The sequence below is a fragment of the Bombus bifarius genome, unplaced genomic scaffold (assembly GCF_011952205.1).
Source record: "Bombus bifarius isolate JDL3187 unplaced genomic scaffold, Bbif_JDL3187 scf7180000008169, whole genome shotgun sequence".
NCBI classification, from domain to species: Eukaryota; Metazoa; Arthropoda; class Insecta; order Hymenoptera; family Apidae; genus Bombus; species Bombus bifarius.
In genome coordinates, this window is record NW_022884490.1 from 617,856 (window position 1) to 644,800 (window position 26,945).

At 26.3% G+C, this 26,945-nt stretch overlaps 5 protein-coding genes and 1 long non-coding RNA gene across 11 annotated transcripts; 5 read left to right on the forward strand and 1 right to left on the reverse strand.

The window, feature by feature from the left end:
• Nucleotides 1-237: 237 nt before the first annotated feature.
• LOC117209272 lies at nucleotides 238-718 on the forward strand. Its single transcript, XR_004487888.1, has 3 exons — nucleotides 238-338; nucleotides 517-612; nucleotides 688-718. It is a non-coding gene; the product is annotated as an uncharacterized LOC117209272 (long non-coding RNA).
• A 1,217-nt stretch (nucleotides 719-1,935) lies between these two features.
• Nucleotides 1,936-4,043, forward strand: LOC117209305 (HIG1 domain family member 1C-like). Its single transcript, XM_033451150.1, has 3 exons — nucleotides 1,936-2,127; nucleotides 3,343-3,485; nucleotides 3,674-4,043. The coding sequence occupies exons 2-3, from the start codon at nucleotides 3,350-3,352 to the stop codon at nucleotides 3,856-3,858; spliced, it is 321 nt and encodes a 106-aa protein (XP_033307041.1). The 5' UTR covers nucleotides 1,936-2,127; nucleotides 3,343-3,349; the 3' UTR covers nucleotides 3,859-4,043.
• A 565-nt stretch (nucleotides 4,044-4,608) lies between these two features.
• LOC117209284 lies at nucleotides 4,609-9,590 on the forward strand. 3 transcript variants are annotated; one of them, XM_033451107.1, is made up of 11 exons: nucleotides 4,610-4,757; nucleotides 5,077-5,221; nucleotides 5,619-5,741; nucleotides 6,026-6,225; nucleotides 6,498-6,707; nucleotides 8,014-8,179; nucleotides 8,257-8,323; nucleotides 8,395-8,554; nucleotides 8,732-8,869; nucleotides 8,965-9,078; nucleotides 9,178-9,590. In XM_033451107.1, exons 1-11 carry the CDS (start codon nucleotides 4,684-4,686, stop codon nucleotides 9,398-9,400), a joined length of 1,620 nt encoding a protein of 539 aa, XP_033306998.1. In that variant the 5' UTR covers nucleotides 4,610-4,683; the 3' UTR covers nucleotides 9,401-9,590. The 3 variants fall into 3 exon arrangements, with proteins under 3 accessions (XP_033307000.1, XP_033306998.1, XP_033306999.1); XM_033451109.1 differs by lacking the exon at nucleotides 6,498-6,707 and having other exon boundaries at nucleotides 4,609-4,757; XM_033451108.1 differs by lacking the exon at nucleotides 5,619-5,741.
• Nucleotides 9,591-13,910: 4,320 nt separating this feature from the next.
• LOC117209281 (multifunctional methyltransferase subunit TRM112-like protein) lies at nucleotides 13,911-15,629 on the reverse strand. Its single transcript, XM_033451102.1, has 4 exons — nucleotides 15,489-15,629; nucleotides 14,876-15,165; nucleotides 14,661-14,762; nucleotides 13,911-14,326 (listed from the first exon to the last, which is right to left on the reverse strand). Exons 2-4 carry the CDS (start codon nucleotides 14,951-14,953, stop codon nucleotides 14,132-14,134), a joined length of 375 nt encoding a protein of 124 aa, XP_033306993.1. The 5' UTR covers nucleotides 14,954-15,165; nucleotides 15,489-15,629; the 3' UTR covers nucleotides 13,911-14,131.
• Nucleotides 15,630-16,040: 411 nt separating this feature from the next.
• Nucleotides 16,041-24,418, forward strand: LOC117209280 (ER degradation-enhancing alpha-mannosidase-like protein 3). 2 transcript variants are annotated; one of them, XM_033451100.1, is made up of 17 exons: nucleotides 16,041-16,210; nucleotides 16,278-16,323; nucleotides 16,609-16,709; nucleotides 16,914-16,953; nucleotides 17,047-17,159; nucleotides 17,253-17,406; nucleotides 17,486-17,614; nucleotides 17,688-17,859; nucleotides 17,943-18,100; nucleotides 18,182-18,286; nucleotides 18,372-18,716; nucleotides 18,816-18,980; nucleotides 19,048-19,164; nucleotides 19,256-19,573; nucleotides 19,647-19,860; nucleotides 19,944-20,056; nucleotides 21,087-24,418. In XM_033451100.1, the coding sequence occupies exons 1-17, from the start codon at nucleotides 16,077-16,079 to the stop codon at nucleotides 22,809-22,811; spliced, it is 4,149 nt and encodes a 1,382-aa protein (XP_033306991.1). In that variant the 5' UTR covers nucleotides 16,041-16,076; the 3' UTR covers nucleotides 22,812-24,418. The 2 variants fall into 2 exon arrangements, with proteins under 2 accessions (XP_033306991.1, XP_033306992.1); XM_033451101.1 differs by having other exon boundaries at nucleotides 19,048-19,146.
• Nucleotides 24,419-24,930: 512 nt separating this feature from the next.
• On the forward strand, nucleotides 24,931-26,487 carry LOC117209303 (mitochondrial fission regulator 2-like). 3 transcript variants are annotated; one of them, XM_033451146.1, is made up of 5 exons: nucleotides 24,931-25,212; nucleotides 25,427-25,614; nucleotides 25,704-25,825; nucleotides 25,895-26,132; nucleotides 26,232-26,487. In XM_033451146.1, exons 1-5 carry the CDS (start codon nucleotides 25,204-25,206, stop codon nucleotides 26,389-26,391), a joined length of 717 nt encoding a protein of 238 aa, XP_033307037.1. In that variant the 5' UTR covers nucleotides 24,931-25,203; the 3' UTR covers nucleotides 26,392-26,487. The 3 variants fall into 3 exon arrangements, with proteins under 3 accessions (XP_033307037.1, XP_033307038.1, XP_033307036.1); XM_033451147.1 differs by having other exon boundaries at nucleotides 24,936-25,074; nucleotides 25,689-25,825; XM_033451145.1 differs by having other exon boundaries at nucleotides 24,939-25,212; nucleotides 25,689-25,825.
• The last annotated feature ends 458 nt before the right edge of the window (nucleotides 26,488-26,945 follow it).

Below are 26,945 nucleotides of genomic sequence, written 5' to 3' on the forward strand. Positions count from 1 at the left end.
TTTGTATAGAAATTCAAAAATTTTCAGCATTAAAGATATAGAAAATTCAAATTATGTAACATTGTATAGTAGTACCTACCGCCTATTCGACGCCTGTGGTGGTTACATGCCTTTTCGTTTAACAAAGGTTATCTTCCGCGTTTTATAATTTTATCAAAGATATTTAATATTGCAATAGTAACTATAAATTTCTTAGGTAATTAGTAATGGTAATTTCCCAAACACGTATTAATGCTATTGTGGCCACTGCATTAGGAGTTTTTAGTGGTTATTATATTTGGAATGAACCATTAAAACAATACGCTGAAAAAAATTATAATAACAAAGACTTAAATAAGGTAGGTTTCCTGCATTACAAAAAAGATTTATACGATAATATTAAGAATAAATAATTGATTTTTATTTTTAATATACATAAAATAACAAATTTAGTATAGTTCATATTCCTAGTCTCAATAAGATAATCTGTCTAATTTATTATTAATGTAATTTTTAAAAGTACTTCCTATTTTAAAGCAAACATCTCATGACGAAAGGCAAATCCAGCATAAATATTCATACTAAGTCAATTCTTATTTCATCTGCTATTCTAATATCTTTGGCTGCTTATAGGTAAATATAATTATATTGTTTGTATCGTCAACTAGTGAGAAATGAGATATATAATAAACGTATATTTATATACAGATTTAAGTTTAAGAATCATGTTTCATCACGCGAAAAGGAGGAAGTCGAAAGAGAAGCGAATATATTGTATGAAAAGCAAAGAGAAACAAATCTATCAAGGGTCAATATCAAATAAAATATTTGTACTGTAGATACAGAATGTAACGCATATATTTAATAAATAATCCATTGAATTATATAATACTATAATTTATTAAGTAACATATTACAATAAATATATTTTACAATTTAGTTGTCGAATTTGCTTCCATAAAATGGTATGTATCTAGCTACTACTTTCCAATCGGTAAAATAAATCAGTGCCAAACCAGCTGCTCCTCCATAAGTTAATGCAGATGGGATCCTATATCATAAAAAATTACATTAAATATCGTGGTGTACAAATTTATAAAAATGTAAATTTAGTGTTATATTATATGATTGATATGATACTTTCTAGAAAGTGTTATATAATTTTAACATTAATTATTATATTCAGTTTAAGAAGCTATATATATTATTACATGTTTTAATAATGAGTGGATTCATATATCATTTAAAGAATAAATTAAACATTTACCATTTCGTAGCAATTTCAAAATGTCTCTTTCCTATTTGCATTCTTCGGCTCTTTTGTAACAAACGTCCGCACTTAAAATTTCAAGGCAATTTATAAATCTAACTATTGTTTGAAGTACGATATAATAGCTTAATAAAGGATTGCCTTTGCTCTATTGCCACCATGGACATAGGAATATTCCTATGCCTGTAATTGCCAACTATAATGGGATGTTCAAATTATTACTATTTTTGGTATCAGTTACACCAACCTCAATTAAATGAAATAAAAATCTGTTATTGACATTTTTTTGTTAAAAAATTATTTTTTTCAAGGTTTATGAAAAGAATGACATTTGCAATAATTGTAAAAATCTACAGTCTGTCCAATGATTCTCAACGAGATAAGGTAATAAACGTAAACAAAAGTTGATTACTGCAGCTGCAACTATTGGCTGCTCACTAGTGAAATACTTCTGTTTTGATATCAAGTAAGTATCGATACTTTCATTCGATATAACCAATGAATAAAGGTATCAATATCGATTTACTTGGTGATATCGATTTATCCCTGTCAAGGTCATGTTACACATTACATGTTAGTAATTGTAATTACCCTGGGTATAAAAATATGTCATATATATATATATATATATCCTATGTCCATGGTAATTTTGTATTAAGGTTGGTTTATTATGTTTGGATCGTCGTTGTATTTGCACACTGGCAACTCTCGTGGTGGGGACACCCAGCGTGCACACAGGCTGGTCACAGCATGGTCGCAGTCACAGATCACAGATACGAGTCATAAGATTTAGAATTATTCATAAGCACATCGGTCGAAAGGGACGAAAGGACAAAAGCTTAATGTTTTAAAATTTTTACATTGTTTAAAGAATAAAGGTAAACTGTTTATTCATTTTTTATATAAGTGTGTTACGAAATTGGAATATATAATTTATGAGTTTTCAGAACATTTTGTATAGAAATTATAAAATATTAAATTTATCTCAACGTGTTATTATAATTGTTCAAGTATAACTGTTACATAAAGAATAATGCTATATCCAAAATGATTTTATAAATTAAAGCTATTGTGTTTTACATTTCTGAAAAATTAAGTAAAAATATATAATTATTATAAATAATCTGTAAGACACATATATTTTTTGTATTGGTATAAAGGAACTATTGATATAATGCTATTATTAATTTCGAATTATTTTAAGTATTACGATTGTAATATTCAACGACATGTGTGAATGATATATTGAAAATCAATGAAAAGGGCAATGTTATACGAAAACAAGTTATGTATAAGAAATGAAAATCCGAATACACATATATAGTACATAATTACAATCTGTTAGAACATTTCATAACAAAAATGTGCGATATCTCGGTACAAATGCAATGCTTATGATATAATAGATGCATGTAAAATTTATTACCATTGTAAAAATACTCATTGTTAATGTTTGTTACTTATTCTTAACATTAGAATAACCTAAAATGAAGTATTCAATTTTAATTTGCGTGTGCGCGCGCGTGCATATTTTATAAAAATATATAAAATAAAATTTATTGTTTTATAAATAATTTAATCTTTTACTTCGTGTTAATTAACAACATATATAAATATACATAGTACAATATGTATTAAATATTACATGAAATTTGTGTTTATATATTTGAAAAATGATTTTTACTAATATGTTCTTTAAAGTCAATTTATCTTTGAATTTTTTAATAGAAAGAATTATATATTAATTACAATGTAACAATGTACATTCTTGTATTATACAATATATAACATTGATTTCTTAATTCCAAAGCCATTTTAATAAATATGCACTAAATAATTTATAATAATTATTTGAACTTATTACTTTTTTAGATAAATTACTGTGTATACATATATAATTGTACGAATTAAAAGATAATATTTTAAATTTGATAAAGTATTTATTTCATAAAATTATTAAAAATATTGTTTTTAATAATTATATAATATTTTTTGTACTGTATCTTATGCCTATATACATATCTAATATATAATAATTGTATTATAAAATTATTTTTTTCTATAATAAGTATATGTATGAATAATATGTACAGGTGAGTAATGGGCGACAATACTTGGAAAATCGGTGAAGCAGTCGAGATTCCAGAAGAGGCTATTAAGATAGCATTAGAGAATGAAATATCATTATCAGACAGGTTTTATTTATTTGCAAAACGATCACCATTTCTTTTAGCTGGTATGTTTTTAGTACCAAAAATGTTTTATTTAAATATATATTATATCATATCATTTTAAATTGAAATGAGTATTCTATAATAATTATCTTATTTTGATACAATCAATACTGGAATATAATTGTTTACTTTATAATATTAATATTACTTTATACACAATACTATTGTGAAAATACAATTGTCTTTATAGGTATAGTTGGTTTAACTACTGTTTGTGGAATAGGTGCATATAAGTGGAGAACACGAACAGTAAAACCTTCTATATTTATTGTACAATTCAGAGTTGCAGCTCAGGCTACAGCACTTGGTATCATCAGCTTAGGAATGTTTTATGGCATGTATAACGATTATATAAAGAAGAAGAAGACAGAATAACATTCATCATTTAATGTTAGAAAGAAATAAGGAGACAATTTGAACATTCAATCGTGTTCAAAGAGTAAAATAAAATATGCTTATTTTTAGTAAAATGGAGCTTGAAAGCTATTTATGATTATTAAATTTAGATACTTTATGTGATTATCAAATTCTGTAGAAAAATACTATAAACAATATGCAATTATGTGCAATAATAGTTTAGTATTATTTAAATACTACATTTAAAGATACTATTTATTACATAAATTATTGTTCTTGAAATATAGTGTCTCATAAGATAAATAATGTTTCAAGAAAAAAGAGCTGTAAAAATTAAACAAAATGTAATAAAATAAATATTTAAGTGAAAAATTAGAATTTTTTTTGTATTAAATATCTCACTATATGTATGTCTATTTAAATAAAATATGTACATATATGATTGTATTTAATAAAAATATCAGACAATTTTAAATTTCAGAACAAGAGAAAATATTTCAACTTAATTACATTGCAAATATTTAATTTTTATTAAATTCACATATTGTTAAATATCATTAACGATATGTAACTTTACCTTTATGTGTTGTATATCATATGTAAATTACATAGATTTTTGTTATTGGTGAATGTTCAGTAGTTTTTTAATATATAATAAATGTAATAATTAATAATACTTTAAATTTTTATATTTAGGAATTAATAAATATAGCAATTTAAATTGAGATCAGATTAGTTACGATTGAATTGTGTTTTCATATAACTAAATTTAATTAATCGTAATAGTGAGTACGTAACATTAGTTCCGGAAGAACTTACTTCGAGTTATCAAAATACGCAAAGATGGCTGAAGAAAGTGACAGGAGTCAATTGCCACCCGGTTGGGAATGCAGATATGACATTCGAAGTGGTCGTCCGTATGTAAATTTTTTAGAAAATCTTCGATTGTTTCGTTATCTAATGTTAGAAGAAATAAATCTGAGTGGGAGTATTTATTTGTTGCAAAAAGCTAATATTACGCAATCACGATTTACTGATTATTCGATTTTTTAATGTATACAAACTAGTAAAGAAAATATTAATGAATATGATTATTTTTATTAAATGATCTTTTTCGTTTACTTGCAATATATGATATATCAAATATTATACATGGTTACAATCAAATCTTACGTGATAAATGTGCAATAAATAACTTATTAGTTATTATACAAATTAATTTAAAACATTTTTCAGATATTTTATAAATCATTTTAACCGTACAACAACATGGGAAGATCCAAGAGTAAGATATTGGCAGTATTCTCAGTATATACAATCACAAAATTCAATGGCACTGAGTTCTGCTACAACTATTACTTCCCAAGATATACCTATGCAGGTCAGTAGATAATTTCTGCTGTATGTTAAAACTGTAAAATTTATTGGATCATCAGTAGACCACAAATATGTGTGAAAATTCATATTTTTGTGAACATAACTAATGATGTATAAATAATAAGTAGAGATTAATTTTACTTATTGATTATTATTATAATACATTTTTGCATATTATATGTATTATGTACATTTTTATACTTTTAAATTTTCCATAAACTACAGCCTAATGATCATACAATAAATATATTCATTCTTATATCTGAAGAAATACTTGGGTGTTTTAAAATTGCACTTATGCATGTATTAAAATGATCATAATTGCACTTCCAATATATGTGTTTTTGTCATATGCACATGCTGCATTTGGATAAAATATAACACGTACAACAAAATAATAGACTGGAGGAAATGGAGGTGGTGGACATTTAGGTTATGCTGGAGCTCACAGAGCTCCGCAAATTTATCCAACACTGTCTCCTTATCATAATCCACAACTTGCATTTTTACCTCCTAGTTTACAGGTAGGTAACTTATAATTGTACATGTACATTGTGTATGTTATATGATACTTTGATATTGAATTGAAGATACAATTAAATTTTTATTAATAAGTTTTCATCGTAGAAAAATAATTATGTGGATAGATAAATTGTAAAGAACATTACTTTATATGTATATATATACGAAATTTTTATATTAAGTAATTTTATAACTTTATTATGTATCTGTTTATTAAACATATTTTTCTAATATTAAATATGAAACTAATGCATCTAACAATATCTAACGAAAGTAATTTATATAGGATCTGAAAACTCCATTATCACTGAAATCAGTTAGTGCAATGACAAACAGGCTTGGGGATATGACGTTGGGATCTCCAACTCCAGTAAAGAATATGGAAACATACTTAACACAGAACTCGGATTCTGAATTACAAGTTGCTAAAATCAATGCTATGTTTCCCACAGTTTCTGATACTCATATTCGACTTCTTTTGAAAAAGTAAGTTTTAGAATTCAGTATGCGTATGTACATTTAGATCTTTATTCATGTTACCATATATTATTATTAACAAAAATGTTGATTAATCTTTTACTTATATTAATGTAAATTTCTATGTCTTTAAACCCAAACCATATTAACATACACACATAAAATTATGCTTTCATGCATATTTAGTTACATTTTTTCTAATTATATATTAGTTTCTTTTCAATGAGTTTTGTTAGCACTGTATTAATTATAGTGCTAAGGTGGTAGCTGATATCTTTCAGATACCATAACAGAGCAGCTTTGGTTGTCAGCGCTTTACAAGTGGAAAAGAATCCTCTTTGTGCGCCAGGACCATGCACACCTGTGGGAGTGCATTCAAACTATGCAATACCAAGATGGCGATTACCACCACATGCTATACATGCAGCTCTAACATTGAGTCCACCTCGTGGGGCTCGGCCAGCCCCTAACTCCCCCAAAATAAAACTTAGGTTTTTCCCATACTTATATAAATTTCACCAGATATGGATGCTAGATGTTGATATTGTATCTTGTGATAGTTGCAAAGAAATATATCAGATAACAAGATAGGATACTATAAATATTGATTTATTTTGAATATCTGATATATTTTATGTATATGACCATACAGTGCTGTGTAGTAATAGCATGTGTCAGTACACATTGCAGACTATTTATATAATCTTTCTCAAAGATCTTTTATTTATAAGTAAATCTATATATTTCATTCTATACATTGTATGATCAGAAATTAAAAATTTGTTCATCTGCAATGTGTTAAAATTTGTTATAATTTTATAAGCAATAATATAGCAATCAATCAATGTGAGAATGCGAAATTTTTTTATAAAGTAATTATAGCAATATGTTGTAAGAATTTACATCTTGTGTAGTAGATAAATTTGTATTAAGTAGTTTCCAAAGAATGATATCAAAAGACCAGTAATTCTTTTTTTATTTTTTAATCGTTTCCTTTCTATGTTTAATTTTTTATTTTTATAATTTGTATTTGGTCTTTTTTTATACGTAGTATTGTCATTTGGAATTCATTTTTCATTTCAGTTTCTTCCTGGTTTACAGTACACCACATGTTGGATAGTGTAAACTTTACACAAATCATAGATAGGTTGGTTTTAGTTTTATATCATCAATGTATTCTTTGCTTTAGTTTTTAATAGCGATCATAAAATTTGTTTTTCTTTCATATATTGTTTGCCTGTTGTAATCCAAATCTTTATAGTAGTAAATGAGTTTCCTAGGAATGTACAATATCATTCTTATGTATTATCAACAAAATCGGAAAAAGAGAATACCAATATATTATGCATGCAATAAGAAACTCATTTATTCAATAAAAATGTGGTTTAAGCATGACAGTATGTGCATGTGTACTGTAATTTTAAATATCTATATTTGTTTATATCTATACTTATTCAAAATATGTCATTTTACTATTTTTAAAATCAATTTGCCGATATTAATACATTTGTAATAACATTGTATATTGTATAATGTCAAATTATCAATCACATGTGCATACCAAAATAATTATTGTTACTACTGTTTTATGTAAATTTTAGTTACTAATCATTAAAAATAATGTTATTTTAATATGTAATTTGTTTTAATAATTATTTGCATCATATCTATGTCTGATTTATAAATCAATTATCATTTGCACAATTCAGTCCTGTATTGTAGACTGTCTATATTTATATTCTGTACATTGTAAAACAATTGCAGTAAATGTTATATACCAAAATACTATATGTACAGGTACCTGAAAAATGTATTCCCAAAAGTAGAAGAAACCATGTTGCTTGATATTTTGGAACAAAGTGACAACAATGTTCAAAAAGCTTCTGAAAAATTAATCGATCTGGGCTATGAAAAACGAAATCCTACAGCTCCTAAATCTTTAAGAAGAAAAGAGGAGGAACAGGTAATATATATTACATTTATTTGTAGGTTTAGTTGACATTGTCATTTTAGGAACTAATTTATATTTTATCTTCACAGATAAACAATGAACAAACTGTACCTACTCCGCCACCGCGTATGAAAAGTTTAGAAGAGAAAAATAAAAGTAGGTATATTTAACATTATTCCTTAAAATATTAATAGCAATATTTGAATTTTTGAAATATAACTTATTAGTGAAAACGCGATTGATGGAGAAATATAAATCAGTACCAGAAAGAGTAATAATGCTTGCTATGGATAGTGTTGATTATGATGAAGAGAGAGCAATACACATATTAGATATCATGGTTACAGAAGAAGCTACAAGACCCTTGTGTACATCAAGCAGTCCAAGGTAACACAACATATCTAAATAGTAGTAAATTGAAAAATTAATATTTTTTACTTACATGTATAGTAGAGTTTTAAGAAACTTTTTATAAATAAATATAGTGTTCCAATTGTTTTATATGTAAATCTATCGTATTTTATGAAAATATAACATCTTATTAAGTATATGTAACATTTGCAGCAGTAGAAGTGACGAAAGGAAAGACAGTCCACCAGTAACTGAAGCTGTAAAATTAACTGCTTCTCCAATTAAGAAAATAGTTAAGGATGCAAATTCGGAAAAATCTAAACGTTCAAAAAATAAAATAGAAATACCAAAGTACAAAAAAATTTTATCATATCTTTTCATGTTCATAATATTTTTCATATTTAGAAAAAAAAAATAAAGAATATAATAACTAATAATATTTTTAGAGTTTCTCGAGGAACTAGTACCACAGAGGATAATGAATATAAATCTCCATATTTGACAAAACCAGTTGGACCAAACCCTGATTTACCAAAAGGAGCTAATAATGACTTACTTTTGTAAGTTAAACATTTTTATTTCGATAAATTAATATTTTTGCTATAGATATGTATGATTGAAATAAAAAATAAATAGAATTATTATTACAATTTTTTTAGACCTGATTATGCACCATGGTCAGGACCAGATCCGAGTTTTTTAAGTAAAGAGTTATATAACAAAACAATAGCTAATGGACATGATGCTACTTTGCTTTTTGGAAATCGGTGTGTTGCCAAAGGACCTAATTCAGAATTAAGAAAAGGTGCATTGAGAGAATTAACTCAAGGTTCTATATATTCTCAAAGAAATATTTCGAATACAGAAAGTCGTGGTAAATGAAATATGTGTAACTGTCTCTTTGTTAATTTTTATGTTTGCTAAGTTGAAAGTACCAGGTATGTAAATATGAAACCGGAATTTTTGTATAGGAAACACGTTTATTGTATGAAAATGATTAAAAATATTTTATTCGAAGTATTGCCCATCGCTAGCTATACATTTTTCCCACCTGTCTGGCAATTGGTGGATGCCACGCCAAAAAAACTGTTGCTCTTTTGAGGCAAACCAGTCATCGAGCCATTTTCGTACATTTTCGTAAGAAGTGAAGTGCTGGTCAGAAAGTGCGTATTCCATCGTTGCAAATAAATAGTAATCGGACGGAGCCAAGTCTGGTGAGTAAGCCGCGTGCGGAAGTATTTCCCAACTGAACGCTTCAATCGTTTCCTTGACCGGTTTTGCTGTATGTGATGGTGCATTATCATGAAGCAAAATTACTTTGTGTTGCCTTTTTTGATATTCTGGTCGTTTCTCACGCAAAGCTTGATTCAAATCGATCATTTGTTGTCGGTAGCGCTCAGTATTAATGGTTTCGCCAGGTTTTAACAGCTCATAATAGATCACACCCTTCTGATCCCACCAAACACAGAGCATTGTCTTCTGTCCATAGCGATTTGGTCTTGTAGTCGATGTCGGTGGTTCGCCTGGAGCTACCCATGATCTTTCACGCTTAAGATTCTCAAAATATATCCACTTTTTATCGCCAGTCACAATTCGGTGGAGAAATGACTTTCTTTTGTATCTGGCGAGCAGCATTTCACAAATGGTTTTTCGGTTTTCCTGCTGTCTTTCATTCAGTTCATGTAGAACCCATTTTTCCACCTTCTGAATCTTTCCCATGGCTTTCAAACGCATGGAGACGGCTTCTCGTGTCACGTTTAATTGATCAGCGAGTTGTTGTTGCGTTTGAGTGTCATCTTCATCCAACAATGCTTGCAATTCGCTGTCTTGAAACTTTTTCGGTGGTCTTCCACGTTCTTCGTTCCTCACGTCAAAATTGCCACTTCTGAATTTTTTAAACCACTCAAAGCACTGTGATTTACCAAGAGCATGCTCACCGTAAGCTTCGACAAGCATTTGATGCGATTCTGCAGCAGTTTTCTTCAAATGGTAACAGAAAATCAATGCTGTCCGCAAATCGTAGTTTCCAGGCACAAAATTTGACATGTTCAACGCTATTACAAACTATGCTGTTGTATGAAATTTGTATTGTTCTGAGTCGAAAATGTTTGTGAGATGTCAACAAAGACTTTTGGCATCAAAGACGCAGTTTAGTCTAACTACATTATCAGCTAGGGCCATCTATAGGAAAATTCCGGTTTCATACTTCTGGTTACATACTGTTTTATTTAAACTGCTTTTTATTCAATATCTTCATATAAATTATACAAATTTATAGTTATAAATCAATTGAACGTTAATTATTCGAAATATCCATTTCTTAATTTCGTATATATTGAATAAAAGCTTCCAATTTTAGTACCATTAATTCAAATAAACAATTATTGTTAATTCTATATTGCTAAATTCAAAGTCATTTGTTATATGTTCGTATTGAAGTTATATTAATATAAATATTTAGTTACTTTATTACAAGTTAATATTTTATATGTTCACTATAGAATATTAATTTTACATCAAAAATAAATTTTAATTGTTTGTCTATAAGATAGCAAACGAGATACAGTCAATTACAAAAGTCTACATACATTCCTTAAATATAAAATATTATAGTAAAAATAATTAGTTCTATGAGTTCTTTTGACACATTAAGATACATATTGTTACAATGTAATATAATTTATTCACCTTTACTTGGATTAAGGAAAAGGAAGCAAAAAATATAAAATTCAACGTTTCAAAAGTTATATATATATATATGTATGTTATTATATATTATTAATGTCTTATAGCCCCCCCCCCCTTCTCTCTGTAAGCATCAATAATGATCTGTTATCTGCTTGGCATTGATAAAATTAAAAGTTTTGTAAACTTTGATGTAAATTTATTTCAAAATTCTTATAAGTTAAATGTTTTAATGTTTTTAATTCATTTTAGAAATACATATTATTTAAAGTTTATACATATTATTTTGTATTGATATGTAAGTATAAATAATTTTGTGACAAAGTGTGTTTTAGTGTCATAATTCAATAGGTGTATGTAGACCTTTGTAACTCATTGTGCATATTCATGAAAGTATATGTAAAGGAGTGTTCAAATTTACTTAGATATACATATTTTAAGTGATTTAAAAAATACATCATCATTAGCATGCATTATCAATTTTGGAAAATCGTAATGCTTCCATTTATGACATATCTTGTCATTTTTAATATATATAAATATGACCAAGTCTCTAGATGTTTGCAGATAATTTAAAAAATTTGGAATATTTTAAATTATTTGAACATTGTATTGAACACAAAGTAATTGAAATCAATTTTTTTGCAAATAAAAACAAAGTTTTTAATACTATTAACTTATATGCAACGTACTAAATAAATACTTGTAATAGCAATAGTACTTAATTCCATGATAATATTATTTCAATTAGGATATAGTACATTTGTTTTCTAAATTTGATGTAAACAATTGCCTTGATTTAAAAAAATGGAATGTTAAAATATTTAAAAATTAAATGTAAATTTAAAAAATATTTTGTAATGTAGTTTGTATATTGGTAGTTTTTCTTTATAATAATTTAGCTTACAAATATTTTAAAGTATTTGTGGACAACTTTAATGTCCTTACTTAATTTTTTAATATAGACATGTTTTGCAAATTATGCACATCCTATTAAAGTTATACACAAAAAGTAAAAGAAACTATTAAAGTTCTTTAGACAGACAGATGTAAACTGTAATTCAGAAATCTTTATAATTTACATTTCAATATTGAAATCCTTAAGATTATTAATTTTTACAATTAGATTATTAGAAAATCATAAATCTACAACATATTCAGTATTAGAAAGTATTTGGAGTAAATGTAAGATATAAAGAAATTAATTATATGAAAAATATTTGGAAAATTATTAATTTTGTATACTATGTATGTTTTGAATCGTATTACTATATACGATAGATGTGAAATACAAACGGCATATCCATGATGCAAATTTCAAGGTCATTATTACATATGATTAATATGATATAGGCTATAACCAAAAAAGGGTTTCTAATGATAAACTAAACAAGAAAAAAAGCTTTATATATGCTATAGTTAAATGAATGTACAGAAGTATTTTCATAGCTTAATTCAAAATAATCCTGCCTTTGAGAAAATCTAATATGTGAATAAAAATTAATAACAGATGGGCTGTGGCTGAAACATTAGTTGAGAGCTATTTTTATAGCTTTTTAACTTGAGAAGAAACTAGGAGGGATAAAATAATCTATTTTGACTATATTTTGAGTATTGCCACATATGCAGAAAGTAACATTAACTGGAATAAATAAATTCTTCGATTAGCTAATTACTCTAATTCAAAATTTCAACATGAAACTCATTCTCTCAAACGCAATTAGGTATTCTGTGTAAAATATATAGTGATTTGGAGTTGTGTGTGAGATGTATTGCTGTGGAGTAACTATTAGTTAATAATGTAAAATGCCAAATTTGTTTCTATCAACTCTTCCATCCAAAAGATTCGTTTTGCAAGATATTTCCTTATGAGCTAACATAAAATAAATAATTTTTCATTCATTTTCATGAATTAGATGTTATAGAGGGTTGTGTGCAATAGATTAGCAAAGTTATACTAGCATTAAAATAATATTTATTATATGAGATTTGTATCATATGTATTTTATCATATGAGATTTGTTAATCTGGTATGAGTTTTTGTTATATTAATAACATAAGATATTCACTAACATAAGATATTCATTGTATGCCAACAATAATGTTATGTATTAATGGAGTTGCCCTATTTCTCGATTAAGATTTCAAGTTCCACGCGATTTTTCTCATATACATGTTATTTTATTTGCAGAAACAAAACTATTTTTAACAGATTTTATGCAATGTGAATACATAAAAAAGCTATATATCTAGGTATTTTCAGAATTATTTTGTGTTTAATATAGTCACTATAATAATGCCAAAAATCATGTTTAGCTTTAAGGATTTTGTCCTAAGTACTTTAAACTAAATGATTAATACACTTGAAACAGAATTAAAAAACAACCCATAACTAGCAATATAAACATCATATTATATACAGATGTATACTGAATATTGCAATAATGCAAAGTTGTATTTCATTGTATTTACACATATCTGTACAATAAAGATATTCATAATCAGTCTTCTTATGTAATAATTTATTTAATAAAGAGAGGGAGATATTTTATCAGTTTATAATATTTCATTCTTTATACCCATATGATAATGATATATATATAGATAACATATATATATAACATATATATATCTTATTCTATAAACTATTAGATATTGACGTATAACATGAAATTATTAAACAAGATGTTAAAATAGAGTAATAGGATTAATTTTACATATTTATTTAATTTACTATAACTTTTATATAGTTAATTAGTGATTTTATATTACATCATTTTATACTAATTATAATAACAAAGATATCAAATCAAATTATATATGTTATAAAAAAGAATAAAACATTTTATGTACAACATATAAATGTCTAGTACTTGTAAAAAGAAAAGATACAGATGGCGTCTAATTTGATTACTGCAATATCAATCATTAAACTTCATCTTCGTTTAAGAGCATATTTGGTATACCATCGTTAATAGGGAATTTTCTGCCAGATTCTGGACATAGTAGGTCTCCATTAATGACTTCAACTTCCAATAATATATGATGAACCATTTTTAAAAATTCCTCATTTGTTTCAAAATCTTGAATCAAAGTCTGTGGTAATTCTCCAACATGTCCTATCTGCATTAATAATTAGAGTATATTATTATTAACATATATATGCTATCAAATTTGTATCTTTATTACTTGTACATAAAACAAATAATAAAAATATTTTACTAAAAGTTTATGAGTTCTTGTTTTAAATTTTTAGTGAGTAAACCAACATTTTTTTTTGGTATATTAAAAGCTTTATTTTTAAAATTATACTAACTATTAAAAGCAAACTATATAGCACAAGTTCCTATGTGTTTGATATGATATTCAATATAATAAGAAATATAGACATAAGTACTAATACTATTTTGTATATTAAAGATCTTTAGCAGTTTTATTTAAAAGAGTAATAACTTACACTTTCTGCAGCTTTCCAAAGTGTAGCCCAATCAAGTTTTGGAATTATTCTTGCAATAAATTCTGGATTAAAATCTACTTCTGACACTTTAATACCTTTCGCCTGAAAGTTTATGTAAAAAGTCCTTCCTTACTAATGCAAATTACGTTATTATAAAATGTTTTAATTGGTTTATTTAAATTAACCTTAAAATTGTATATAGATGTAAAACTTACAACAATCCCAAGGGGATATCCAACAGTTACACCTTTCAAGCATTTTGAAGTTAACATATTATGTGTTAAAAGTTTCATTTTTTAAGAATATTATCCGATCGTTTTATTAATTGAAATAATTTGAAAAAATTATGATTTTGTTGTCAAGGTTTTGTGTTAAAAGTTCCTTGCACGTTACTCTTGATGCCGGCTTTTACCGACTTATGCATACTCTAATCTCAAGATACAGTTCAATACGACTATATTCTATTACGAAAATAATAATTTTATAATTGTTCTCGTTATGATATCTAAAGCAAGAAAATATGGGTAAAATGAAAATTATTGGATTAATTTTCCACGCTATAAAAATAGATTATAAGAATTTAAATTTAACATTTATTATGATAAATTGAGTGACAGTCACGTGATTTCTCCTATTCAATTGCACTTTACTTTAGGAGGTTAGCTTTTCAGAAAAAATGCTATTATCTTGTTTATGAATAATCTACTACATTTTGTTGAGATTTTTTAAAACACAGCTTACAGAATAATTATATCAAATTAATTCTAGAAAAATTTTATTAGTCACAATTCGTACGATAAATTACGAAACATATGGTGTGTAACCTACACGTATATATCATAGTCCAAGGTGGAAAATCGTTTGAACATCAAACTGACAGTAGCCACATCACCTGGCCTTGATGAAAATACGCAATCAGCTGTTATTCTTGCCCATTTATCTCTTTTTGTATCGTATTTAAACCTACATATTTCTGCTACTATTTGCCAGTCATATTTTGACACATCACCAACCTGCTTCAAAAATAATCAAGAACTTGTATAACCTAAAACAAGTAGTAATACACATTTATTTTAACTTTTCAATTGCTAATTCTTCTACATATATTTAAAACTACGTTTAATAAATGTTAATAATTAAATAGTGTAAATTTCTTTTTTATTAGTGATAATATGTATTTTTATTAAATTTCTGGTGCTTGTATGATAATTACCAAAAAATGCTACAGAAGACAGGAAGATAAAGTTATCAGTAACAAACGTGTTAGATTGGTGCATATACAATTTGCACTAGAGCACATTATTTTGTTATCATGCAATAATGATACTCTGACAAAATAAATTACAAAATATAATAAAAAACAATGTGTGCTATTACAAATACAAAATCTTGACATCAAAAGGAGTATATTTTGTAATGCAAAGGAAAATGGCTTGTGATTTACTTATTTGGGGATTACTAATGTTTGGATGCAGCATACAAGCATTGTTAGTTGCATCTGAAGATGACCCATTGGAATATATGAGTAAAGAAGAACGGGAAGCATTAAAGTTTGTATGAACATATAAAAGTAATAACATCCATACAAAAATAATAACTTTTTATATTTACTTATAGGGAAGAAGCAAGGGATATGTTTTGTCATGCATATAATGCTTATATGGTAAAGTTTATACAAAAAAGTTTGTTTTACATAGTTTTATAAATTCTTAGTAAAAAAATAAATAAAATGAATATCTCAAAACTTTAATAAAATGTATAAAATATAAAGTTGGTAAAATAGTAAATGTAAAATGTATTGTCAGGCTTTGTATATATATAATTGTTTAATGTTTGTAAATTAGATGTATAAGTTATATTTTAAGAAATTATTAAAACAGGTAAAGTTAGTGTTTTGTAATTTATATACTTAGTTTATAATTTATTTATTTATAAATATGTGTTCAAGGATAATGCATATCCTGCTGATGAATTAATGCCATTAAGTTGTAAAGGAAGATACAGAGGATCAGAACCAAACAGAGGTGATATAGATTCTACATTGGGAAAGTAAGAACAAAAATTTATTTCTTATATTAGAGCAAAATAAAAATTTGGAAAATAACTTGTTTTTATAGATTATATTTTAAATAAAGGCGATTTACTATATTTTAATATCAACAAGTAGTATTAGTATTTTAGTATTAATTGTAATATTTATTATCAAAATATTTATTAAAAGACTATATATCCGTTTTTGCATACTATTTTCAGTTTTTCGCTTACATTGGTTGATACCTTAGATACTTTGGTGGTAAGAAAATGTTTACATATATTTCTTATATTAAAATGATATATTTAACAAAATGTATATTAAATTAATTTTTATCCATTTAATATGTATTAGGTATTAGGAGATTTAGAGGAATTTGAACATGCAGTTAAACTTGTTGTCAGAGATGTTAGCTTTGACACTGATGTTATTGTTTCTCTATTTGAAACTAATATTAGAATGCTGGGGTACGATGTTTAACAGCTGTTTATATTGCCACAGATTATATAGATATTTATTTGTTCAATAATTAATACTTTCTAAAATAATTTATTTAACAGTGGTCTTCTGAGTGGTCACATACTAGCAGAATATTTACAACAAAGAGCTGATATAATGCCATGGTATAGAGGTGAACTTCTAAATTTGGCCAAAGATTTAGGATATAGATTTTTACCTGCATTTAATACAACTACAGGGATACCATATGGCAGAGTAATAATACTTTAATTAATTGTAATTATATATAAAAGGGTATTCTTCAAAAAATACTTATTAAAACAATCTTTTTTAGATAAATTTAAAGTATGGTATGAAAGGTGTACCTTTGGAAGTATCACGAGAAACATGTACTGCTTGTGCAGGTAGTATGATTTTAGAAATGGCAGCATTGTCAAGGTTAACAGGAGAACCAATTTTTGAAGTATGATGTTTTGTAATATTTTATAAAAGTGGTAAGAAAATTTTATCTATAATAGTAATATTACATGTAATAGGAAAAAGCGCAAAAAGCGATGGATGTTTTATGGAGAATGCGTCATCGTGGTACTGATTTAATGGGGTCTGTGTTAAATGTACATTCTGGTGATTGGGTAAGAAGAGATTCTGGTGTAGGAGCAGGTATAGATTCCTACTATGAGTATTGCCTTAAAGCATACATTTTATTGGGTAATTGTTGTTACATTATTTGTAGTTTTATAACTTACTATGAAATATATTGTAATATAATTAAATTTTTGTTCATAATATAGGTGATGAAAAATATCTTGGACGGTTCAATAAACATTATCAAGCAGTAATGAAGTATGTAAGCCAAGGACCAATGTTATTGGATGTACATATGCACAGGCCAAATACGAACTCGAAAAATTTTATGGATGCTTTATTGGCCTTTTGGCCTGGTTTGCAGGTAGCCTTTTATCTTTTTGGTTTTTATGTCTATAAATGTTTGACTTTTACTGTTTTTACTGTTTTTATTTTACTGTTATAGGTGCTAAAAGGTGATATCAAACCAGCTGTAGAAACGCATGAAATGTTATATCAAGTTATGCAGAGACATAATTTTATACCAGAAGCATTTACTACTGACTTTCAGGTTATTAATACATCTATTATCTTTTTGTGTGAATAAATAAACTGTAATTTAATATTGATACATATGTTTCTTAATTTATAATTAGGTACACTGGGGGCATCATCCGTTAAGGCCAGAATTTTTAGAATCAACGTACTTCCTGTATCGTGCTACTGGCGATCATTATTATTTAGGAGTTGGCCGTAAGGTACTCAAAAGTCTGCAAACTTATGCCAGAGTACCATGTGGTTATGCAGCTGTATCAGATGTTAGAACTAATAAGCATGATGATACAATGGATAGCTTTGTATTATCAGAAACTTTTAAATACTTATTTCTGTTATTCGCGGAGCCAGGCGAACTACTTTTAGATTTGGATGAATTTATTTTTACAACCGAGGGACATCTATTGCCATTAACACTTGCTTCTATAAGAACTAATATTTCTTCGGTAAGTATAAATGGTTAAACTGCAAAAAATAAAAATTATGTAATAACATGAAAATATTAGGTTAAAGTATAACTAATGTCTATAATTTATAAAATGAAGCAAGATTTTGAGCGAGATATCGTACATGTGGATGAAATGGACCGTACTTGCCCTAATAGTCTGCACCTATTTCCTGCATCAGTAAGACAGCCTTTGAGAAACATGGTTGAAGACGTGTATCCAAGGCATGCATTAAAAAGAAGATTAAGCGCTGCACAATTTCAGGTAAAGGTACACTTGTATTAAACAGAAGTATTAAATACTCACTAAAACTTATTATCTTCTATTGTAGGCAAATAATTGGGAACATTTAAGGCTGTTGAGTGATATGGGAATAACGGCTTTAACTTTGGCAGATGGACGTGTTCAACTGTTGCATACATTTTCTAATGTAAAGCAAAGTTTCTTTGTATTTATCAATATTTTATCAATACTTAAACATTTTACTTATTATAATCTTACTAATTTACAAAGTAAAAGTATTTATATTTATTTTATAGGCAAAAACACCGCAGGATTCTGAAGAAGGTTTATTATTTATGCAAGAAATGGTTGAAATAAGTAAAATGCAATCCCAACAAACTGAAGCTAAACCGCAAGCTGTCACATTTGTAAAACCAAACACGAATCCACCTCAAATAATTACTCTGTTAGCTGGACCAGCGCAATTTGGATTAGAATTACAGGGTTTAAATAAAGTAACCGGGAAAGTTGTTTTTACATTTCCATCTGCTGCATGCACCGATCTTCATAATGCAGATAAACTTGCAGGCAAGATAGCAATAATGGGTCGGGGTAACTGTATGTTTATAGAAAAGGTAAACAAATTCCATCCATATTGTGAATGTATTTTGAAACAATTTTTATTTAATTATTTCAATATTATTGCAGGCAAGACGAATTCAACAAGCAGGTGCTGTTGCTGGAATAGTGTTGGATAATGTAGATGGTTCTAGTGCTGCAACTTCGCCTATATTTGCAATGTCAGGAGATGGAAAAGAAGTGGACGACGTAACTATTCCCGTTGTATTTTTGTTTAGCATGGAGGCTTCTGAGCTATTAAAAGCAATTGCCGTGGCAAACGGTGATCTTACAGTTACTCTTGGTAGGATATTGTAACTCTTTTGTCCTATTATATGCTTCTTGCTATTATTGTTTCAAATATGTGACCTGCTTTGTTTCTACTAGGCAATTTCTTTTCAAAAGAAGATGCACAACTGAAAGCACCCACCGATTTATCAATGTTCGAACGGTTAAAGGGATCGTTAAAATCTTTTCTTACACGACAAATGACACCACAGGTCTGTATTTCTTGGTGTTTTGCAGTTATTATCATTGAGTATGTTCTCCTTTGGATTTTTATTCACATGAAGCGGTATTAAGTTATTGGTTATATATACTTTCATGATTATTTTACTATAGAGAGGGTCTCCCATTCGTATTACGAATATGTTATATTATGTGTGTGTTTATATGTATATATATATAATATATATATAATATATAATATATAATATATAATATATAATATATAATATATAATATATAATATATAATATATAATATATAATATATAATATATAATATATAATATATAATATATAATATATAATATATAATATATAATATATAATATATAATATATAATATATATATATATAATATATAATATATATAATATAATATAATATAATATAATATAATATAATATAATATAATATAATATAATATAATATAATATAATATATAATATATAATATATAATATATTATATATAATATAATATATAATATATATAATATAATATAATATAATATATAATATATATATAATATAATATAATATATATAATATATATATAATATAATATAATATATATAATATAATATAATATAATATAATACAATATAATGTAATATATATATAATATCTATATATAAGATGAAAATATTCATTATTCTCAAATTAGTCATAAAAACCCATATTTAATTATTTAGAAAAATATTTTCTTATTGTTTGCGATATTTATATTGATATACAGATATTTTTTACTTGCGCTTAACATTATGTAATGAAAATTGTTATTTGAGTTTTTATACTTTTTAAGATATTAAATTGTTTGATATCTATATTTACTATATATATTATATTTTTCTTATGTTCTTATTACCTTTTTTATTTTATTATGCAATAATTTAGGAGTGCATTCGTAGCAATTTGTATTTCGGATCATTAGTCGTTATATATATAATTTTCTAAAATCATATTTTTCATTTATTCTATGCAATTGTAAAATGAAACTAAACTTCGAGAGATATTTTTTTACAACAGACATCTCCAAGCAGTGGGACAAATTTGGATCTGGTTCCTGAGCTTAGACACGAAGGAGAAGAAAAGGACATAATCTATTTTTACGATCTACGTGCTGAAATAATCAAAGATTCTCTTGGCGGAGAAGTAAGAATCAGTTCGTCGTACATATCTGTTTCACTTAGGAAAGAATCGGAGGATAACACGTTAATAGAGAAACAATGGCGACAATTGAAAGAAGTTTTTGTTAACCATATGTATTTGGATGTAAAACAGAAAGCAGGCTTACAAATCAGAAGTTTTATATTAGAAAGTTATTACAATTGGATAGTAAAGTCACGAGGTGGGGATGGTACTATATTAAAAGTATCTTTGCGAGATAAAGTTGCGTGGTTCTTAAAAGAATTAGCTGTAGTTGTACCAAATCCGTCCATTATGAAAATGGACCAATTAATGGATTTTATCAAACAAAAATTGTTGAAACAATATTTGTTAACAAAAATGGATATTATGGTTTTAAATATGAAAAAGGTTACAACAATATTGCAGACAATGCGATCTGGGAGTCCAAATACTGAACAATTGTTCAAGATTTTCGAACTTAATATCGCGCAAGCTGGTATTTTTAAGTTTCTGAGACAGTTGTTACCAGGTATTTTTGACATGGAAGATGAAATTATCAGAGAGCATCTTGGCTTGTTAGATCGTGTTAATAAAGCCGTGCATAAAAAATATCGTGAAATATTAGCTGATGGAGCGCAAGAAAGTTTAGAAAAGTCGATGATAGATAAAAATTCTTATTATGATACGATAATTGATAATTGGCAGAAAGATCTGAAAAATTTTGAAAAATTGGATCTATTAAAAAAACCTAAGGAGCAAGATTCCGTGATCACAGAATTTATGATGGATAACAATGAAAGTAGTAAGTCAGAAATGAAATCTAATGATATTTCTAAAATATCTAAAAGAAATGAAGATGTCAAAGTAGGAAAATTTGAAGACTTTGAACATTTTATATTAACAGAAATAGAAAAAGCTGTGAAAAATTCAGAACAAGATAGTATTCGAAAATTGCAAGAACATATTGATGTTTCAAGAGACATAGCAGATAATACAAGTAAAGAAGCAGTTAATTCAAATAAAGTAGTTTTGAATGTTTCCTCTCAAAATCAAAGTAAAGCTGATACATTAAAAAATAGAATAAAATATCAAATTGAATTTATAAAAAATAAAATTGAAGACTTTACAAAAAATATAGATTCTTTGGTAGATTTTATTAAAATTACAAATTCTTTAGAAAATGTACAATCAAATAATATCGACTTTAAAGAAACAGTTACTAATAATAATAGTGCTGACAAACAAGCACACAAAGAATCTTTACTTACTGACAATGATTTTCAAGTAACGGATGCACAAACAAGTTCTCAGAATATTAAAACAATAGGAAAAGATAATAGTGAAGTATTACAAAAGATTGAAAAAGAAGTGGTTGATCCACAATTAAATAATTATAAAAGTATACCTTCTAAACTGCCTAAAGAATGTAAAACTCAAATATCCAAAGAAGAAGGGAATACAAAGTCCATTGATATTCAACAAGAACTAGAAACTTCCAATTCAAATTATAATTCTGTAGATGAAAATAAATTGCAACATAGTCAAAAATATACAAACGAAGTTAAAAGTAAGAAAGTCGATGTACAAAAACACAAAAGTAAACATATCGACGATGAATTATAATGAAAACTTTTAGGTTTCAAGATCGAATATATATATTAAAAGACACTGTGAACAAATTTCTCACTCCAACAAGCCTGGCAATCCCATTCATACTACATTTGATATTTTTGCACAAAATTTGAACATGTATGCAGTGAGCTTTAATGTTTTTATATGAAATCCATTTTAAGAAAGAATTAGTTATCTAATGAAAAAGTGATATGATGACCAGATTATATCAGAACAATACTTAAAGTCTGTTAAACTGGTGCTTATGAAAAAATTTGATTTCATTTCATTTTTTATTTGAAATAACTTAGTGAAATTATAAGAAAAAGAGAAACTGTATGATACAGATAAACAGTCTGCGCAAACCATTTATCCTAATGAGGTTGTGACAGAATATTCTGTTAAGGTTCTAATGAATGTAAATTTTATATATACCATTTAAACATAGCATATTTCTTGTGCACTACGACAGTACAATGATGGTATATTGTTTTTTTCCATAGGTAAAGGATTATAATTTTCATTATTGTAATTGCAGGTTTGTTTTCTCATGTTTTTGTGCTTAAAATATGTGCCATGAGTAACAATGTAAATGAATATTTTGACAAATAATATATATTACACTATTTGTTTACAGTGTAATTTTAACTCGTATTCTAAATAAGAATATAAGAAGTAATGGTTAACAAATAATTTCTAATTAAGATTATAAAAGTAAATCTTTTTCTTAAATACAGTAGTACTACATTGACTTTCTTAAAGTACATACATGTTATATTTTGTTAAGGAAAGAAGTTGGTAAATATAAAACTTACTGATATCATTCTTTGAAACTATCCATTTTTTTCTATAACAATATTATTGAAACAATTGCAATACAAAAATTTTTGTTCATTTAAATTTATTTATTAATCTATGCCTTATATGTACATAAAATTGTATAAATAACAATGTATATACATGTCATATAGAAAAGTTAATAACAATGGAAGTGGTAATAGATCAAATAGTGATTAGAAATTTGTAGCATCTTAATTTCCTTAAAACTATATATGTATGTATACTCTGTTTTCTATTTGTAACATGTTTACAAATTATATTGCATATTCTGTAAAATAATTTTAAAGCTATAATATAAAAATTTGGATTTATTATGTGCCATATAGAATGCACAAGAAATACATATGTTTTAAATCAAATCAATTTGGGATATACACATATATCCTAAATTATACTGGGTCAATCCTGTAGAATGTGACTTTGATTGTAAATGTAAATATTATATAAATAAGTATATAATAAGTATCTGTGTTCTGCAATTACCGTATAAAGTTTGTATGATGAATGCCAAAATGGACATTACAAAGTTTATTGTATATTAAACTAGCTACTATTTTGCATAGATCGATTGTGTGTGTGTATGTGTATATATATACAAACTGATGTATGTATATATATATATTTATATTTATATACACATATACATGATTTGTTTGTTGTTTATCATATGGGAAAAAGAGGAGCAAACATATGTATATGATACAAATGTGTTAAAAGTTTTTGGTACAGAAATAGAACGTGATATTAACAAATACAAATAAAATTACTGTTACAAAGAATTTTCCTTAAATGATTGGATATTGGAAGTACATATTTTTCATGTAAATATTTCTTAAATTAAATTATTAATTTCATTCATTTAATATTTTAATCCATGAAATTTTTAAATTTTGTTCATGAATATGATATTAGAATTAGAAAAACATGAAGATTTTTGTAAAGTATTTAATTTATTTGAAAATAATAATTTATTGTAACAGTAACAGTATCATAACTTCAACCGTTGATATTAAAAATTCCTGGTTATTAATTACTATCGATATTTTACAAATTATTTTATTTAATTAGTATTATAAATAATAATTATTTATTATAAATTGTATAAGGAATTTTTCATTCCTTTATCTATAATTATTATTACGAATAAATATTATAATTTTGGAAAATAATAAAAATAAATGAAACACAATATTAAGTGTATGGACAGCAATATCATATTCTAAGAAATTACTAATTTGTAATTAATATTGGTATATACAAAGAATATTTTATGATTGCAATTACAGATACAAAGAAGAATAAACAAGGATTGTAGTGAATTTTGCTATAAAAACTGTAATTGCACTGCAATTGTTTTACTTAAAGCCGCTTTTCATTGGAGTTTGCGCTTTCGAGTTACGACAACCTGTCGTCAGATGTTGGCCTTGCGTCGGTGGTAAGAAAGCTATTTTAATTTCGAATTTTGGATGGCCCTGATATACTCTATTAAATGTTCGGTATACATTAGTATTTCATTTCAATAGTTGGATAGCAAAATAAAAAATTTGTAGAAAAACGAAAAATAATGTCGAAGGTAAGAAATTATTTTTTGTTGTATAGAAAGCGAGTATGTATATGATTACCATGTGTTACTAACCATGCAATTCATTAACTGATAATATTTAACAAATTTATATGAAATGCATTCTTATTTTAAATTGATATTTAAAAGAAATTTAGTTATACTTTTTCATTCATTAACAATTTTATCTACTTCTAAATAAACAAAATTTTAATATTTGTTTTAGATAAATGAACCACCAAAATATTATGGAAAAAGAAGGAGCATTGTTCGTAGAATTGGTTCAATGTTACCTTTGAAACCCCCACCAAAAATATATGTCAGTGTTACACCTTTACATTCAATGACAAGTTCTATGATTAACGAAGAAACTAGTAATAATTATGCAGATACAAATGGATATGGTCCTGCAAGGTTTCTATATACATTTATTGAATTTCTTTTTTCCACTAATTCAACAGATTAATTTGATAATGTTTCAATATTAGAATGTCTAATGTCAGGCCAGATTTATTGGAGCCTATTAGTTTTGGATCTGAAGTTCGATTACTTGCTCTGGAACAGGAGCTTCAGGAACTTAGGGAACAAGTTTCAGCAATAGTTAAAAGTAATAAACAATCTAGGCGTATGTATATATATAATATCTTTTTCATTATTTATGTTTCAAACCTATTTTAACTAAAGTTTTGTGCAGATACATCTACTGGTTCTTTAACAAATGAAATGGATAGTGAAAATATAATAGAGTCAAATCAACCACCCCCACCTCCACCACCACCACCACTACCACCACCAACTCCTCATATTGCAAGAAGAGCAAGTTTACAAGATCATAAAGTTGAAGATCGCAAAAGAGGCCCATTTGCTTCTCAAACATCTATGACAGACGTATTGAAGGACATTGACAGCATTAAATTAAAGCCAATTTCTAGGTAAATTATGTTTTACATTTATAATTATTTGTTAATACAGTTATAAATTGTATTGGTTTATAAATGAATGGTGTATATTATTGGTGTATATTTTCTTAGATCACCTGGAGGACGACCACTTCGTATAAAGCGTGACAACAGTCCATGCAATGATTTACAAGAAATACTTAGAAGACGTTATATTGCAATGAATTCAGCTGATAGTAGAAATTCTTCAGCTAACTTGACAATGAATGACTCTTTCTCAAGTGATGTGTGAAAATAGACTGAATATTTTTCAATGTGCACTGTGTACAATGAAGGTGTCATGTAACATTTTGGATGATATTAATGACAAGATAATATGTTTGATTAATCAGCTTGTTTACACCATCAAAATACTGCAATATTTTCAATTTGTCATTACAGGATTATGTAAGCAACAAAACGAACGTATCAAACATTTTTAAACTTACAAAAATATTAGTTTCGTGTTACAAATTAATTTTTAGAAAGTAATACTATCTTTTTTAAAGAGCATTATTACAATTAAAACATATATAGATGAGCTAACCAAAGATAGTATTCTATATACTGATGCTGATAAAAATATTGGGTTGTAAACTGATAAAAAATGGTAGATCAGATAATATTAAAATTTTCATGAAGCGATGATCTAACTATACTTTTAATGTAAATACAGAATATGTAGTATTTCATTAAAGTTATAAAAGACAAATTATTGGAACGTATATATCACATTTTATATACGTAAAATTTATATTTTTTTATTAATTTAGATAGGTATATAGTAAAATCAAACATAAATAAGTA

Excerpts from the sequence above, each read along its gene's own strand:
- LOC117209303 (XM_033451145.1), top strand. Across the intron at positions 25,826-25,894 it reads AAGTAATAAACAATCTAGGC|ATACATCTACTGGTTCTTTA; the intron begins GTATGTATATAT and ends AGTTTTGTGCAG. Across the intron at positions 26,133-26,231 it reads AAATTAAAGCCAATTTCTAG|ATCACCTGGAGGACGACCAC; the intron begins GTAAATTATGTT and ends ATATTTTCTTAG.
- LOC117209281 (XM_033451102.1), bottom strand. The coding sequence starts at position 14,953 with ATGAAACTTTTAACACATAATATGTTAACTTCAAAATGCTTGAAAGGT. Across the intron at positions 14,763-14,875 it reads GATATCCCCTTGGGATTGTT|GCGAAAGGTATTAAAGTGTC; the intron begins GTAAGTTTTACA and ends ATAAACTTTCAG. Across the intron at positions 14,327-14,660 it reads TTTGGAAAGCTGCAGAAAGT|ATAGGACATGTTGGAGAATT; the intron begins GTAAGTTATTAC and ends TTATTAATGCAG.
- LOC117209284 (XM_033451107.1), top strand. The coding sequence starts at position 4,684 with ATGGCTGAAGAAAGTGACAGGAGTCAATTGCCACCCGGTTGGGAATGC. Across the intron at positions 8,324-8,394 it reads TTTAGAAGAGAAAAATAAAA|TGAAAACGCGATTGATGGAG; the intron begins GTAGGTATATTT and ends ATAACTTATTAG. Across the intron at positions 9,079-9,177 it reads GCTAATAATGACTTACTTTT|ACCTGATTATGCACCATGGT; the intron begins GTAAGTTAAACA and ends CAATTTTTTTAG.
- LOC117209280 (XM_033451100.1), top strand. The coding sequence starts at position 16,077 with ATGCAAAGGAAAATGGCTTGTGATTTACTTATTTGGGGATTACTAATG. Across the intron at positions 16,954-17,046 it reads ATACCTTAGATACTTTGGTG|GTATTAGGAGATTTAGAGGA; the intron begins GTAAGAAAATGT and ends AATATGTATTAG. Across the intron at positions 20,057-21,086 it reads CACGACAAATGACACCACAG|ACATCTCCAAGCAGTGGGAC; the intron begins GTCTGTATTTCT and ends TTTTTACAACAG.
- LOC117209305 (XM_033451150.1), top strand. The coding sequence starts at position 3,350 with ATGGGCGACAATACTTGGAAAATCGGTGAAGCAGTCGAGATTCCAGAA. Across the intron at positions 3,486-3,673 it reads ATCACCATTTCTTTTAGCTG|GTATAGTTGGTTTAACTACT; the intron begins GTATGTTTTTAG and ends TTGTCTTTATAG.